The sequence below is a fragment of the Neovison vison genome, chromosome 1, assembly GCF_020171115.1.
Source record: "Neovison vison isolate M4711 chromosome 1, ASM_NN_V1, whole genome shotgun sequence".
Taxonomy (NCBI): domain Eukaryota; kingdom Metazoa; phylum Chordata; class Mammalia; order Carnivora; family Mustelidae; genus Neogale; species Neogale vison.
The window spans coordinates 35,319,237-35,338,031 of NC_058091.1; the positions used below are offsets into that span (position 1 = coordinate 35,319,237).

The 18,795-nt window shown below is 35.5% G+C and overlaps 1 protein-coding gene across 1 annotated transcript in view; it reads right to left on the reverse strand.

The window, feature by feature from the left end:
- Positions 1–18,795, reverse strand: part of MANEA (mannosidase endo-alpha) — an 83,129-nt gene that overhangs the window by 23,877 nt on the left and 40,457 nt on the right. Inside the window, exon 3 of the mRNA XM_044245402.1 lies at positions 6,194–6,303. Coding sequence (XP_044101337.1) covers positions 6,194–6,303 — 110 coding nt within the window. The remainder of the gene's footprint in view (positions 1–6,193; positions 6,304–18,795) is intronic.

An 18,795-nucleotide genomic window follows, 5' to 3' on the forward strand; every position in this document is an offset into this window, starting at 1 on the left:
CTTGAAACCATTCTTAGATTCTCACGAATGAACATTTATCTAAGTTTACTTTAGAAATTTTGTACATATTTTCATTAGTAAGATCAGTCTATAATTTTTTTTAAGGATTATTTACTTATTTGAGAGAGAGGGAGTGTGCACAAGTGGGGGATAAGGGTAGACATACCACCCGCCCCCAGAACAGGGAGCCTGACTTGGGGCTTGATCCCAGGACTCTGAGATCATGAACCGTGCTGACAGCAGATGCTTAACTGACTGAGCTCCCCCAGGTGCCCAGTCTATAAATCTTTCTCATGCTATATTTGTTTGATTGGTTTATCCAATAGGTAAAACAAGAGAATATGGCAAAAGTGATAGTCACATCTAAGATTAGGTCAAGAAAACACTGCAGTGTCTCCACTGGACTCTCTCGGATCATTCACTATGGGGAAAGTAGCTGCCATGTCTTAAGGAGACTCAGGTAGCTCTATGCAGAGGCTTAAAAGAACCAAAACTCCCATTCCAATAGCTGAAAGGAACTGAGGGCCTGTGAACTGGTACATGAGTAAGCTTGGAAGGATCCTACAAGCCTTTAGATAACTGTAGTTCCAGTAAACAGATTTGACTATAACCTCTTGGGAAAGTCTGACCAGACCCACCAGGTTAAGACACTTTCAGATTCTCAACTTTCAGACAATGGATGAGATAATACAGGTTTGTTGCTTTAAACTGCAGAATTTTAGGGTAATTTGTTATACAACAATAAATAATGAATAAACTTGCCATTGTATTTCAGTACCATAAGAATCTGCTGTTTCTTCAAAGGTTGACTAAAGTTCCAGGTGAAATTTGATGCTCTGGAAAGACATGTTCAATAAACTTAAATTTTTTTTTTCTAGGATACAAGTCAATTCAGATTATTTAAACTTCTTTCGTTCATAAATTTATTTTTTTGTATTTTTTTGTATTTTCTAAGAAAATGGCCCATTTCTTATAGATTTTAAATATGGTGATATAAAATCTAAACTCTCTTCTGCATGGTATATATCTATTTTTTTTTTCCTTTTTTAATCTCACCAGTGACTTTGCTGTTTTGTAAGTGAAAAAATGATAGATTTACACAGGCTATTGATTTGAAGGTTTTGTATTCTATTTAATTGCTTACCTCATCCTTATTAATTTCTCCTTCCCCTTTTAGCTTATTATCACTATCCCACTATAGTATTAATAATGCAGTAATTTTGTCAGTGATATTTATTTTTTATCATCTTAAATTTTACTCTTGATTTTTCTTTTTAAGTGTTATTTTAATTAGAATCTTACAATTTTTTTTAAATTTGATGTCTTTTAGATGTTTCATATGGCCTTAAATATTTAGTTATACTGAATATGGCCAAGGAATGCAGAATCTATGGTTATATTATAGTTCTTGTGAATTTATTATGATTAATGTTGCCACCTTCTACATAACCAGTTTTTGAAAAGTGTGAATAAAAACAATGCTTATTCTCTTGCTATTTAGTATAAAATTTTCCTTTGGAGTGCTACTGCAATCCTTTTAATCATCATTTCTATTTGATTCCATGATCCATTAATTTCCAAAAGAAATAAAATCTTACTGTGAAAATATTTCCCCCATTTGTAACACATTTTAATATATGGGTAGAATATAGTTGGTCTGGGACACCTGGGTGGCTCAGTCAGTTAAGCATCTGCTCAGGTCATGATCCCAGGGTCCTGGGATTAAGTTCCTATATCAGGCTCCTTCCTCAGCAGGAAGCCTACTTCTCCCTCTGCCTGCTGCTCCCCTGGCTTGCATACTCTCTCCCTTTACCTGACAAATAAAGAAAATTAAAAAAAAAGAAATAAATAAAAGGATATACTTGGTCTTACAGATGTTTTCAGAATTTCACCAGTATCTTTCTTATATGTACATAAATAGGTGTGTATACGTGTGTGTGTGGGGGCGGAGGTGTATGTGTTAAATACAGCTTGAGTAAATATCAGATTTTGACAAATTTTTAGAGTGGCAGTTTCTTTTTCAATTACTTTATAGATACTTAAATTCACACGGTTAACAACTCTTGTTTTCAATACATACTTGATATCTAAGATATTTAAAAATCTAATCACTATGTATCTTCATAAAAGAACACTTCAATTATTTTTCACTAAGCAAACAATAAGTAAATAAGTGTAATATATGTATATAAAATAGTAAGAGATCTTTAATAAATTATAATGTACACAAGTTTGGAATTCATGACAGAAATTTTTTATGGAAAATAAGAGTATTAGAAAAGATTCTCACTCACATTTGCAAATATTTTAATAAAAGTATCTATTCCAAAAACTAATATCCTCATGTCCAAAAGAATTAACTTATAAGTAGCTTGATAATAAAATTAAATATCTTCAGAGGGTTCAGTTCAAGATGGTGACATAGGAGTATCCTTAACTCACCTCCTCCCATGGATATACCGAATCTACAACTATGTGCAAAACAAATTCCTCTGTAAGAAATCCAAAAAGTAGCTGAATTACTTCTGTACTTTAGGCTAACAAGGAAAAGAAAAAAAAAGTTGAAATGGATAGGACAGGCTGAGACACAATCTAACCATAAACCCCACTATCAATGCAGCAGTCCACAATCATGATGGACACAGAAGCAAAAACCTTCAACAGAATATTAACAAACTGAATTCAATACATTAAAAAGATCATACACCATGATTAAATAGGATTTATTCCAGGAACACAAGAATGGTTTAACATCAGCAAATCAGTCAATGTGAAACACAACATTAAGAATAAAAAGCATATCATCTCAATAGATTAAAAAAAAGCATTCAACAAGATTCAATATCCATTTATGATAAAATTATCAACAAAGTGGGTCTGGAGTAAATGTATCTCAAAATAGTAAAGGCTATATATAACAAGCCTCCAGCTAACATCACAGCCAAAGGAGAAATACTGAATGTATTTTCCTGTAAGATCACAAGCAAGACAAGGATGCCTATTCTCACCACTTTTATTTAGCATACTGTTCAAATTCCCAGCCAGAGCAACAACACAAGAAAAAGAAACGAAAGGAATGCAAATTAGAAAGGAAGGAAGAAAAACTGTCATTATTTGCAGATGATATAAAAAGTCTAAAACTTCATCAAAAAGCCATTAGAATATAGAATTTACTATTTATACAATACAAATGCAAAATCTAGTAAAGTCGCAGAATACAACAAAACCAGTATATAAAAATGTTGGTATTTCTATTCACTAATAATGAGCTAAAAGAGAAATTAAGAAAACCCCACTTACAACTGCATCAAAAACAATAAAATACCAAAGAATAAATTTTACTAAGAAGGGACAGATCTTGGGGCGCCTGGGTGGTTCAGTGGGTTAAGCCTCTACCTTTGGCTCAGGTCATGATCCCAGAGTTCTGGGATCGAGCCCTGCATCGGGCTCTCTGCTCAGCGGGAAGCCTGCTTCCCCAACCTCTCTCTGCCTGCCTCTCTGCCTACTTGTGATCTCTCTCTCTCTGTCAAATAAACAAAATTGGAAAAAAAAAAAAAAAAAAAGAAACAAATCTTGACACTGACAAGTATAAGACATTAATGAAAACAAAGTGAAGAAAACACAAATGGAAAGATACTCCATGCTCATAAATTAAAAAAACTAATATTGTTAAAGTATCCATACTACACAAAGCAACATATAGATTCAATACAATCCCTATGACTATTCCAATGACATTTTCAACAGAAATGGAACAAATGTTTCTAAAACTTGTATGGAACCATGAGAACCAAAGCAATCTTGAGAAAGAAAAAAGAAACCTGGAAGTATCAAGGTCCCTAACTTCAAATTGTATAACAAAGGTACAGTAATCAAAACAGTATGGTACTTGCAAAACCACAAAAAAACAAAACCAGAACCAGATCAATGGAACATACAGAATAGAAAGCCTCACTGCCCCCCAAAAAACAAAACAAAACAAAACAAAAAAACAACTCCTGCAGATATCAATTAATCCTCAACGACAGAGCCAAGAATATACACAATGGGGAAAGGCCAGTCTCTTCAACAAATTGTGTTGCGAAAACTGGACAGCTACATGCAAAAAAATGAAACTGAACCACTAAATCACACCATATACAAAATTAACTTAAATGGATTAAAATCTTAAACATAAGTCTAGAAAGTATAAAACTTTTGGAATACAACATTGGTGATAAACTCCTTGACAAAGGTATTAGTGATGATTTTTTGGATTTGACACCAAAAGGCAAAGTCTACAAAAGCAAAAATAAACAAGTGGGACTACATCAAACTAAAAAGCTTCTGCACAACAATGTGAAAGGCAACCTAGGAAATAGGAGAAAATATTTGCCTATCATATATCTAATAAGGAGTTAATATCCAAAATCAATTTTAAAAAGCATACGATCTAGTTTAAAAAGGGGCAGAAGTTCAGAATATTTTTTCTAAGAAGATATCTGGATGGCCAACAGGTACCCGAAGATGTGCTCATCCTCACTCATTATCAGGGAAATGCAAATCAAACCACAATGAGATACACCTCACACCTACTAGTATAGCTATTATCAAAAAGACAAGAAATAACCAGTGTTGGGAGCACCTGGGTTGCTCAGTCAGTTGCACATCCAGCTCTTGGTTTCTGTCCAGTCATGATCTCAGGATCAGGGGATCAAGTCTCCCAAAAGGATCTATGCTCCATGTGGAGTTGAGATGCTCCTTCTCTATCTCTGACCCTAGCCCCACCCATGGACACACAGGCCCTCCCTTTCTCCCCCAAATAAAACAATCCTTAAGAAATAACAAGTGTTGGAGAGGATGGGGAGAAAAGAGAACTCTTGTGCTCTGTTGGTGGGAATATAAATTTGATGCAGCCACTATGGAAAACACTATGGAAGTACTTTAAAGAACTAAAAATAAAACTACATAGGGGGAGACAAACCATGAGACTGCAGACTCTGAGAAGCAAACTGAAGGTTTTGGAGGAGACAGGCGTGGGGGTTTGGGTGAGCCTCGTGGTGGGTATTACAGAGGACACATATTGCATGGATCACTGGGTGTGGTGCATAAGCAATGATTTTTGGAACACTGAAGAACAAAACACAACAAAAACAAACAAAAAACTACAAATGATCCAGCAGTTCCCCTTTGGTTATTTATCCAAAGGAAACAAAACAAGTTAAAAAAAATACTGATGTTTACTTCACAATTACAAGCGTACCTCAGACATTACAGGTTCGGTTCCAGACCACACAATAAAGTGAATATTGCAAAAAAGTGAGTCAAATGAATTTTTTGGCTTCCCAGTGCATAACAAAGTTCATCTTACACTATGCTGTAGTCTGTTAAGTTTTTAATAGCATTATGTCTAAAACACTATGATCGTAATTAAAAGACACTTTATTTCTAAAAAATGCTAGCCATCATTTGATCTTTCAGCAAGTCATAATCACTCATCACAGATCGCCTTAACATATATAATGAAAAAGTTTGAAATATTGTAAGAATTACCAACTTCAATTTTTTAAAAAATGTAGAATCTGCAAAGCACAAAATCTAAATGCAATAAAATGAGGTGTGCCTCATTCACAATAGCCAAGAACTGGAAATAACCTAAATGTCCATTAATGGATGGAAAAATAAAATGGGGCCTATACACAAGGCAAATATTACTGTGCCACAAAAAGAAGGAAATCTTGCCATTTGCTACAACATAGATGGACCTTGAGGACATTATGCTATGTGAAATAAGCCTGGCAAAAACAAATATCCTATGACCTTACTTACATGTGGGATTGAAAAAAAGAAACAAAACCTCATAGAAAAAACAAAACCTCATGGTTGTCTGAGGTGGGAGTGGGGAGAGGGTGAAATGGGTGAAGATGGTTAAAAGGTACAACTTCCAGTCATAAAATTAAAAAAAAAACAAAAACTAGGTATATAATGTACAGCATAGTCACTACAGTTAATACTGTATGATGCATTTGAAAGCCACTAAGAGAATAGATCTTAAAAATTCTTAACATAGGAAAAAATTTGTAATTGTGTAATGAATATTAACTAGACTTACTGTGATGATCACTTCACAAAATAAACACACCAAATCATTATGTTGAACACCTGAAACTAATGTAATATGTCTATGATATCTCAAAAAAATAAAATGAAATACCTTCAAATTATATTTATGAGCTTTATCCAAAATAGTTGGTACCAAGTCATCAGTATTTTCTCCATTCTCATCATTTGTACCAGGTGGGTACCAAGACAGGGCTAGTACACCTAAAAGAAAACACCAAAAAGAAAAATAAATACAGAAGTGGGAGTAATTGGAGATATTATTAAAAAAAAAAAAAAAAAAAGAAAAAGAAAAAATTAAGGAGGCAGAATAAAGACCAAATTGTTAACAGCAAAAAAGAAACACATCCTCATAAATTGTTGTTTTGTTACTTTACTAGATAGGATCTATGGTTATTTGATTACTTTATATTGTTATATTTATGAATTCTTTATCAAGTATGAATATATTTAAGTTAATAGGTTTTACTTTCCAGATTAGGTTTACAGAAAAATTGCACAGAAAGTACAGTTTCCATATATGCTCCTCTTACATACCTGCTCCCCAACCCACATACAGTTCTTGTTATTAATATCTTGCATTTATACAATATATACACACACACACACACACATATATATACACACACACACATACACACACATAATTTGTTACATGTGATGAACAAATACTGGCCCATCAATATTATGTATATACATATATGCATACATATATATATATACATTTATACACACATATATGTATTTGTTACACGTGATGAACCAATATTGATGCATCATTATTAACCATAGCCCACAATTTAGATGAGGGCTTACTCTTTGTGATGTACAGCTGTATGGCTTCTGACAAAAGCATATGTGCCCACCATTAAGTATCATGCAGAATAGTTTTACAGACCTCAGAACCCACTGAAATCCACCTATTTATCCCTCCTCTCTTACTCCTCCCTCCACCCCCTGGATAATAATTGATCTTTTCAGTATCTCTATTGTTTTGTCTTTTCCACAATGCTACATAGGTGGAATCCTACCACTAACTTTTTCAGACTGGCTTCTTACACTTAGCAATACATAATAAAGGTTCATTTATATCTTTTTGTATATTTATAGATCATTCTTTTTACTGCTGCATGATAACTCATTGCATGGATGTACGACAATTTATCCATTCACTTACTGGAACATACCATGGATGCTCCTAATTTGGGGCAATTATGAAGATTCAAGGAAAAAAAAAAAAAACAGTTTCTCCTTGTAGTACTTACTTTTGAAATGATACATCACAAAATAAGTTTTAGAAACATAAGCCCACAGGGGGGAAAAATTACTTTGAAGGAATATTTGAAATCAACTATCAAAGCCTCACTTACCTATGAAGAAATGAGAGACCACTAGAAAAAGCTGCTTATTTCTATATCAACCAACACACTTTTTAAGGCATGGACAAAATACAATCGTACAAAAACAGAAGCATGTGGAAATATAGGAACTGCAAGGTTAGAAACTGGCAGAGAACTAAATTATAATATTTAAACTTTATAGTCAACCTGCCATGTACAGAACAACACCATCTAGAGAAACAAAGCAGAACTTTCATTAAAGTTTACAAGAAAAAAGATGTCTATGTCCTCTATCCACTCTGAAAATAAGATAACAATAAGAACATAAGAAGTAGAAAAATCATCTATAATACATAAAGTGCTTTAGAGAAGCTTATGATTAGCCATGAAGGGAGTCTATTATATAGAGAAAAATGCCAGTAAGAAAAGTGGAAACAGTTGATCAAACATCTAAGCTGCCTAAGAGTCTAGCTTATAAAAAGAACAGTACCAATGGAGAGTCACAGTAAAAAACAAAACAAAACAAAACAAAAACAACAACAAAAAAACCCTCAATATAACTTATGTAAAAATCCTACAAAAAAAAAAATTGAGACAAAATAGTAAAGAAAGGACATATAAAAGAAAGATTATGCCATGAAGCCTAGGAAAATTGTAAGCATAGCATTCTTCCATGAAATTCAAAACAAAAGATTCCTGTTTCTAGCAATAGATTAGGTTACACACATCAACATTTCCATGAAAAAATATCATAAAATATGGGTTACAAAAAACTTCTTAGCCAAAGAGCTGAAGAGTAAGGGATTACCTGTCCAAACTGAGGCAAAAACATGAAATGAGCAAGAAATTCAGTCTTCCCAAAACATAATTGGCAGAAGTAAACCAAATATCAAAACCAGTGGATAAAGTCCCAGGTTGACAGCGCTTGGGACATTCTCCGGCTTTAAAGTGAGTAGTGTTTTCTACTGTATTGAACAACACAGATAAAGAACATTCTCATTATCACACTAAGTTCTACTGGACAGTATTGCTAAATTGCTGATTCTCATAATACCCTAATCATTTCATTTTTATCTACTGATTTTTCTTCCTCCTTATTCTCACTGAAGTTAGAAGTTAGTTCCTCTAAGCCTTGAGGAAAATGCTCTTTGTTCTTCATTATTACTTTCAGCTTTTTATTGTATCAAATTATCATTTCCAAATGTCTAATTCTATCTCCACACTGTGCTCCACAATCTAATTTTTCCTTGTACAGTATCTTTTGGACTATATCACTCCTGAGTTCTGAATAAGTAATGGCCTGGGAAACAAGTCAGTGATGGTCCTCCTCAGGAGGAGGTCTGGACCACTTACAATGGTTATGAATCATCACAGCAACCAGAGGTTTCTCTAACACAAACTAAGTATCATTTATAAATAAGATTACTGCATATTTCTACTATCTCACTTGTGTAGTGAAAAGGGATATTCTTTGAGGTCTTTTCTCAGAATATTAGCATTTCATTTTATTATTTTTAAAATTATTTATTTATTTACTTTAGAGAGCACAAGACAGTGTGCACAAGTTAGAGGGAAGGGCAGAGGGAGTGAATCTTCAAGTAGACTCCCCACTAAGCTCAGAGCCCAACAAGGGACTCGATCTCATGACTCATGAGAGTTCTACCTGAACTGAAACCAAGATCAAGCATGTAAATGACTGAGCCATCCAGGCACCCCTAACATTTTATTAAATGAAGATGTCGTATCAATCATGTTGTTTCTCCACAGCACACATCACAGGGCCTTCAATATAGGTGATACTCACTCTTGTGTGTGTGTGTGTGTGTGTGGTCACATGATGAATCTAAACAGGACAATAGTTAAGAACACAAGATATGAAATCAGACAGACCTAGAGACTCAAGTTTCCATTCTATTATTTGATAGTTGTTCATCTTTAATTTAAATTTCCATTTGTAAAATGGGGATAAGTTCAGTTCATTCCCTAAAAGTGTGTTTTAAAAAGTATAGAGAATGACTTATATAGAATAAGACCCCCAAAAGTAATTACAAAGATGATAATAAAAAGATAATGGCAAATAAATTAGAATACATTTAACTCCACAGAACTTATGATAGCTTCCCCTATATTCAGGTACGTAACTTACTGTTTCCTTTAAACATATCAAACATTACTTCAAACTAAAGATTTAGCAGAAAGGCAAGCGCAGTTCCAGATATAAACAATATTATCACTACACAAGATAACCCATGTTCAACAAAAAATATAAGGCATATAAAAAAGCAAGAAAAAAAAAAACTGTCAAGAGGCAAAATAGGCAACAGAAGCAGACTCTGATATGAATCAGATGCTGAAATAATTAGACAAGGAATATAAAATCACTGTGATTAAAACACTAAAGGATCTAATGGTAAAAGATAGCCATTATATGTCGATCATCAGGTGGGAAGTTTCAGCAGAGATGAAAACTCTAAGAATCAAAGAGTTCAGGGAAGATAAAGTAGGGTGACCCCAAGCTCACCTCCTCTCATGGACACACCTGTGAGATAATAGCTACATTTATGTAACTAACTCTGAAAATGATCTGAAGACTGACAGAAAAGACCTTCTGCAGTTAATCATACACAGGGAGTCACATCAAAAAGGTAGGAGTGGTGGAGTCACAGTTGAGAATCAAAACACTGGGTGAGATTAACCACAAACAGTACTCAGACTAGCGAAGAGAAGGAGAGGATTAAACCTCACACCAGGCAAACAGAACACTGGGAAATGCCCTGGGAAGATGAGTCGCCATAACATCTGGCCTTGAAAATCAATGGGGCTTAACTTCAGGAGCTTTTAGCATCAGCAAAACTTAACTCCACTTATTTTGAAAATCAGCTAGGCTTAACTTCAGGAGAGTCAGACAATGACAGGAAACAGTCCTGCCTTTAAAAAGACAGAATAATAAAAAAACTCAACCAGAACCAAAGCATAATAGTAACAGTTTGAAAAGTGCCTCGGGTATACATGAAGGAGAGTTACTTAATAATCTCAGAACATATGTTTGAGGAGTAGGCATCATTAGGAACTTCTCTAGAAACAAAAGTACTGGTGGGTGCCATTTCTCTTCCCCTCCCCAGTGCTAGATAGCCAGACACTTGCAGTAGCCAGCCTAACACTACCTATCTTGCTATCACTATTTACCTGTAGACCTGCTGATCCAACCCTCCTGCACTGGCAAGCATCCCACCAAAGTGGTTCCTACGTGCCCCCCCCCCCAATAACCTGCAAGTAGCCCCACTAGGAACTAGCACCACTCAAAAATGGTGCCTACCCTGAGGAGGGGGAAGATAATCCCATACACCAGAATGCACAAAGTTCCTGCATCAGAGACTCTTCACTGGCTGAGCAAAAAGTAAGGTTTGCTATTTGGTATACCACAGCTATGGCAGGCTAAGTTCAGAGAGCCTGACTGCTGATCCCACCCATCTATGAGACTGCTGAGGTCTCATTTGTACAAATTCTGCCTTGTTTGCCCAAAGTAGGCAAAGCAGGTCACTGCAGTTGGCTGGGCTGAAGGCAAATGCAGTTCAGTCACAACATTAGGGCACATGTAGCATGCAGAGGAGACACCCCAGGAGTACCTGTTTCTGGTGACCAAGGGGGTACTGACAGGGTACCACAGGACTTCTACAGAAAGCACAACTTTAAAGACCAAGAGACATAGCTGACCTCCCTAATATATGGACACAAACAGAGAGTTAGACAAAACGAGAAGATGGAGAAATATGTTCCAAGTGAAAGAACAAGACAAATCACATCAAAAGAGTTCAATGAAACTAAGATAAGCAAATATGCCTGATAGAGAATTCAATTCAAAGTAATGGGCATAAGGATAATAACTGGATTTTACAATAGAGTAGATGAACTCAGAACTTCCAACGAAGAAATGTGTAAAAAAGAACCAGTAAGGGATGTTAGCTGGGCATCTGCCTTCGGCTCAGGTCAGGATCACAGGGTCCTAGGATTGAGTCCCACATCAGGCTTCTTGCTTGGTGGGGAGCCTGCTTCTTCCTCTCCCACTCTCTCTGCTTGTGTGCTTGTGTGCACTCTTTCTCTGTCAAATAAGTAAGTAAATAAATAAAATCTTAAAAAAAAAAAACAGAGATAAAGAACTCAACAGTGGAGATAAAAAAAAATACATTAGAGGGAATCAACAGATTAGAGGATGCAGAATAGATGAGTAATCTGGAAGACAGGACAATGGAAAGCAAACTAAGCCGAACAAAAAAGAGAAAAGAGATTAATAAAACAGTAAGAATAGGTTAAGGAAACTCATTACCAAGTGAAATAACATTCCCTTTGTAGAGGTAATAGTAACAGGAAAGAGAGAAGGGAGGAGAATATTTGAGAAAAATAAAGCTGAACACTTCCATAATGTGAGGAAGGAAACAGATACCACATCCAAAAAGCCCACATAGCCCCCAAAAAGATAAACCCAAGGTCCACACCAAGACACATAAGTAAAAGGCAAAGAGTAATGACAGAGAATTTTAACATCAACAAAAGAAAACAGTTACATACAAAGGAAACTCCATAAGGCTATCAGTTGATTTCTCAGCAGAAACTGTGCTGGCCAGAAACAAATGGCACGATATATTCAAATGGATGAAAGCGAAAAACATACTCGCAACCAAGAAGATCCAAAAAGGTTATTCAGAATAGAACAAGAGGTAGTTTTCCAAACGGAAGTTAAAGGAGTGCATCACCACTAAACCAGGCTTACATGATAAACAGAATTATTCAAATCAGAAGAAGAGAACATAATTTCAGGTAGAATAATTATAAAGAAAAACATTTCACAGGTAAAAGCACATGTACAGTAAAGGTATTAGATGGGGACGCCTGGGTGGCTCAGTGGGTTAAGCCTCTGTCTTCGGCTCAGGTCATGATCTCAGGGTCCTGGCCCTGCACTGGGCTCTCTGCTCAGTGGGGAGACTGCTTTTTCCTCTCTCTCTGCCTGCCTCTCTGCCTACTTGTAATCCCTGTCAAATAAATAAATAAAATCTTAAAAAAAAAAAAAAAGGTAATAGATGGATCACTTATAAAGCCAGTATGGAGGTTTAAGACACAGAAGCAGTAAAGTCAATGATATTTATAAAAATCATTCAATACATATACAAAATAAAAAGATATATGACAAAATATATATAAAACAAAGGGGGAGTAAAACTTTAGGGCTTTCAGAATGTGTTTGAATTTAACCAACCATTAATATAGACTGATATGCATGTTATATACAAACTAATGGAAACCAAATCAAAAACCTGTAACACACACACACACACACACACACACAATCCAAGACTAACACTATGGAAGGCCATCAAACTAAATTAAGAGAGGATACAGAGAAAAACTAAAACAACAAAATATTAACAAAATGGTAATAAGTATATGCCTATCAATAATTTAAATGTCAACTGGACTAAATAAAAAACAGGGCTACTGAATGGATAACAGAACAAGACCCATCAATATTCTGCCCACAACAGATTAACTTCAGACCTAAATATATGCACACACTGAAAGTGAAGGAGAGCTGGAAAAACATATATCATGAAAAAAAAAAAAGAGAGAGATAGAGAGAGAGAAGAATAAAAGAAAGCTGTGGTAGCAATACTACTGTGAGACAAAAAAACCTTAAAACAAAGACTGTAGCAAGAGACAAAGAAGGGCATTACATAATGATAAAGAGATCAACTTAACAAGAAAATATAATGACTGTAAATATCTATGCATCCAAAATAGAAGCACCTAAATATATAAGGCAAACATTAATAGACATAAATGGAGAAACTGACAGTCTTACAATAATAGTAGAGATCTTTAACATTTCACTTATATCAATGGATAGATAATCAAGACAGAAAATCAATGAGGAAAAAGTAGCTCTGAATGACACATTATAGCAGATGGGAATTAACAGATATATAAAGAACATTCATTCTATACAAAACAAGAATATGTTCTTTTCAAATGCACATGAAACATTCTCCAAGACATATCACACAAAACAAGTCTCAATAAATTTAAAACATTAAAATCACATACAGCATCTTTTGATCATAATAGTATGAAACTAGAAATCAATTACCAGAGAAAAATCTGGAAAAAACATAAACACATGGAAGCTAAACAACATGCTACAAAACAGTGAATGAGTCAACAATGAAATCAAAGGGGAAATCAAAAAGTACACAGAGAAAAGTGAAAATGAAAATATACCAGTACAAAATATTTGGGACAGAACAAAAGCAGTTCTGAGAAGTTTATGGCAATACAGGCCTATCTCAAGAAACAAACAAAAAATCTCAAATAAATAACCAAACACACACCTAACAGAGTTAGAAAAAGAACAAACATAGGCAAAAAAACAGCAGAAGGAAGGAAATTATAAATATAGAGCAGAAATAGGTAAAATAGAGACAAAAAGAAAAACTGAAAAAAGATCAAAGAAACCAGAAACTTGTTCTTTTAACAGACAAACAAAATTGATAAACTTTTAGCCAGACTCACCAAGAAAGAGAGGACTCAAAGAAATGAAATAAAAAATGAGGGAGAAATAACCACCAACCCCACAGAAATGTAAAGATTTATAAGAGAATATAATGAAAAATTACATACCAACAAACTGGGACAAGGAGTGCATAGGTGGCTCAGTCAGTTAAGCACCCAACTTGATTTTGGCAGAAGTCATGATCTCAGGATCAAGAGATCAAGCCTACATTGGGTTCTTCTCTGGGCTTGGAGCCTGCTTAACCTTCTTCCTCTATCTCTGCCCCTCCCACCATTAGCACTCTATTTAAAAAAAAAAAAAAAAAAAAAAAAAAAGTCCATACCCAATGGATTCACATGTGAATTCTACCAAACATTTAAAGAAGAATTAATACTTATTTTTCTCAAAGTATTCCCCAAAACAGAAGATGTAAAACTTCCAGATTCATTCTATGAGGCCAGCATTATCTTGATACCAAAACTGGAAAAAGACAATACACAGAAATAAAACTGGAGGCCAATAACTCTGATGACCATAGATGCAAAATCCTCAACAAAATACCACCAAACAGAATTCAGCAATGTATTAAAAGGATCATTCACCACAATCAAGTAGGATTTATTCTAGGGATGCAAGGGTGTTTCAATATGCACAAAACAATCAATGTGATACACCACACTAAGAGAAAGGATTAAAATCATATGGTCAGCTCAATGCATGCAGAAATAGCAACTGACAATAATATACTCATTCACGATAAACTCTCAACAAAGTGGGTTTAGAGGTAATATAACCTAATAATGGCTACATATTAAAACCCGCAGTTAATATCCCACTCAATGGCGAAAAACTTAAGTCTTTCCTCTATCAAGAATGAAATAAGGATGTCCACCCTCACAATTTTTATTCAGAATAGTACTGAAGTCCTGGGTGCAATAACCAGAGAAGAAATAAAAGGTATTCAAATTGGCAAGGAAGAAGTAAAACAGTCACTATTTGCATATGATGCAAAAATATGCATAAATAAAATATGAATTTGCATATGATTATATGATGTGATTACTAAGAATGAATAATTCAGTAAAGTTGCAAGATAGAAGAATAATATATAGAAACCTGTTGCATTATCTATATATTGATGACAATGTAGCAGAAAGAGAAATTAAGAAAATAATTGTTTCCAATAACACCAAAAATAATTTAAAAATCTAAGAATAAACTTAACTAAGGAGGTGAAAAACCTGTACTCTAAAACTATAAAATACGGATGAAAAAAATTAAAGAGGATACAAATAAATGGACAGGTCTTCCATGTTCATGGTTTGGAAGAATTAATATTGTTGAAATGTCCAGGATCAGCTAGGTGGCTCAGTCAGTTAAGTGTCTGTCTTCAGCTTGGGTCATGATCTCAGGGTCCTGGGATCGAGCCATGTATCAGGCTCCCTATTCAGCGGAGAGCCTGCTTCTCCCTTTCCCCTCCCTTGCTTGTGTTTTCTCTCTTGCTGCATCTCTCTCTGTCAAATAAATAAATAAAATCTTTTAAAAAAAAGAAAAAGAAAAAGAAAGTGAAAAGTTCGTATTAACTAAAGCAATCTACAGACTTAATGCAAACTCAATCAAAATACCAACAGCATTTTTCACAGAACTGAACCAAGTAATCCTAAAATTTGTATAGAACCATAAGGCCTCAAAGAGCCAAAGCAATCTTGTGAAAGTAGAATTAAGTTGAAGGTATCACAATCCCAGATTTCAAAGTACACTACACAAAGCTGTGGTAATCAAAACAGTATGGTATTGGCCAAAAATGGACACATAAATCAATGGAATTGAATAGAGAGCCCAGAACTAACCCCCTGTTTATATGGTCAATTAGTCTATAACAAAGGTGGCAAGGACATACAATTGTAAAAAGAAAGACTCTTCAATAAATGGTGCTGGTAAAGCTAGACAGCTACATGTAAAGTAAAGAAACTGGACACTTTCTCACATTATACAAAAAAATAAACTCAAAAAGGATTAAAGACCTGTATGTGAGACCTGCAACTATATCTCTCCCTAAAAGAAAATAGCAATCTCTTTGACATTGTCCCTAGCAAAATTTTTCCCTTTGCAAGGGAAACAAAAGCAAAAATAAACTACTGGGACTATATCAAAATAAAAAGCTTTTGCACAGCATAGGAAACCATAAACAAAATGAAAAGGCAACCTACTGAACAGAAGATATCTGCAAATCACATACACAACACCAGCACCACCAAAAACAAAACAAAACCTGAAAAAATATTTTTTTTTAAAACTGGGCATAAGACTTGAATATTTTTTCCAAAGAAGACACACAGATGACCATTAGACACATGAAAAGATGTTCAACTCACTAATCATCAGGGAAATGCCAGTCAAGACACCTTACATCTGACAGTATGCCTAGAATCAAAACAACAAGACATAAGTCTTGGCAAGGATGTGGGGAAAAAAGGAACCCTTGTGCACACTGATAAGACTGTATATTGGTACAGCCACTGTGGAAAAAAGTATGGAGGTTCCTCAAAAAATTAAAAATAGAGATACCATATGGTCAGGGTGCCTGGGTGGTTCAGTCTGTTAAGCTTCTGCCTTCAGCTCAGGTCACAATCTCAGGGTCCTTGGAATGAGCCCCACATTAGGCTCCCCGCTCAGTCAGGAGTCTGTTCTTCCTTCTAAATCTTAAAAAATATCCAGAAATGACCCAGAAATCCTACTACTGGGTATTTATGCACAGAAAAGAAAAACACTAATTTAAGAAGATATATGCACCCCTATGTTTATTGCAGCATTATTTACAATAGCCAAAATACAGAGGCAGACCAAGTGTCCATGAACAGATAAACTGCTAAAAAGATATGGTGTGTGTATATATGTATAACACAAAATGGAATATTACCCAGCCATAAAAAGAATGAGATCTCACCATTTGCAACCATATGGATGGACCTAGAGCATATAATGTAAAATGAAATAAGTCAGGCAGTCAAATACCATGGGACTTCAGTTATATGTGGAACCTAAAAAAATAAAAGAACAACAAACAAAGCAGAAACAGACCCATAAATACAGGTGGTTGCCTGATGGGAGGAAGGTGGGGGAATAGGTGAAATGGATGAGAGGTATTAAGAAGTGCAAACTTAAAGTTAAGGAGTAAGTAAGTCACAGAGATAGAAGATAAAGCATAGGGAATGTCAATAATATTCTAATAACATTTCATAGTGACAGATGGTGACCACACTTATGGTAGCACTAAGTAATATATAGGATACACTGAACCAATATTTTGTACATCTTAAACAAATACAACACTGTATGTTAATTATACTTCAATAAAAAGAATCAAGTAGAAATACTGGAAATGAAAAATGTTAAAAGATGAAGAATACCTTCAACAGACTCATAACAGACTGAACAGAGCTGAGGAAAAGAGGTATCTTCAAGCAAGTCACAAAAAATTACAAAAATTAAAATAGAATAAGATTAAAACAAATATCCAACATCCAACAGCTCTAGGATAAAAATCAATATTCTATCATACATGTAATTAAAAACTCCGAAGAGATAGAAGGAATATGTGTCAAAATAACTGCAGGAGGGAGGAGTCAAGATGGCAGAGAAGTAGCAGGCTGAGACAACATCAGGTAGCAGGAGATCCGCTAGACAGCTTATCAAACCATTCCAAACACCTACAAATCCAACAGGAGATTGAAGAGAAGAAGAGCAACAATTCTAGAAACAGAAAATCAACCACTTTCTGAAAGGTAGGACTGGCAGAGAAGTGAATCCAAAGTGACAGGAAGATAGATGTTGGGGGAGGGGCTGGCTCCCGACAAGCGGCAGAGAAACGGAGCACAAAATCAGGACTTGTAAAAGCCTGCTCCACTGAGGGACAACGCTCCAGAGGCTAAACCAGGGGGAAGCCCAGGCGAGAACAATGTGGCCCCTGGTACCCTGGGTTCACAGAAGGATTGGGGGTGTCTGAGTGTCACAGAGCTCACAGGTATTAGATCAGAGAAGCCAGCTACAGAGACAGAGTCAAGGAGTGAGCTCTCAACTCGGGGTTACCTTGAACCCTAATCCGTGGCACAGGCCACTGCTCTGTGAGGGGAGTCCCCACAACGAGGAGAGAGAGATGCTTGGTCACAGGCTGGGTGAGCTCGGAGTACAGCCAGAGACCAGGAAGATGGAGTGATTGAGCACTTTTCTCTGAGCACGGCAAGGGTAAGGGAGACAAGAGCGACAGAATGCTTTTCTCTGAGGACGAATTGAGGAGTGTGGCCCCGAGCTCTCGGATCCTCCGGGCCAGAGACTGGGAGGCCGCCATTTTCATTCCCGTCCTCCGGAACTCTACGGAAAGTATTCAGGCAACAAAAGCTCCTGAAAGTGAACCTGAGCAGATTACTTAGCCCGCCCCTGGTAAGGGCAATGCAATTCCGCCTGGGGCAAAGACACTTGAGATTCACTACAACAGGCCCCTCCCCCAGAAGATCAACAAGAAATCCAGCCAAGACCAAGTTCACTTACCAAGGAGAACAGTGAAATTCCAAAGGAGGAGAAAGCAAAGCATGGAATTCATGGCTTTCTCCACATGAATCGTTAGTCTTGCAAAGCAAATTAATTTTATTTATTTATTTATTTTCTTCTGCTAATTTTTTTAACTTCTACCCTTTCCTCTTTTAGCATTTTTTAACTAGTTTATCTTAATACCTTTCATTAAAAAAATCTTTTTTGAACTTTCATTATTATAGTCACATTTTATCCTTCATTGTATCTAACTTTATTTTTGTATAC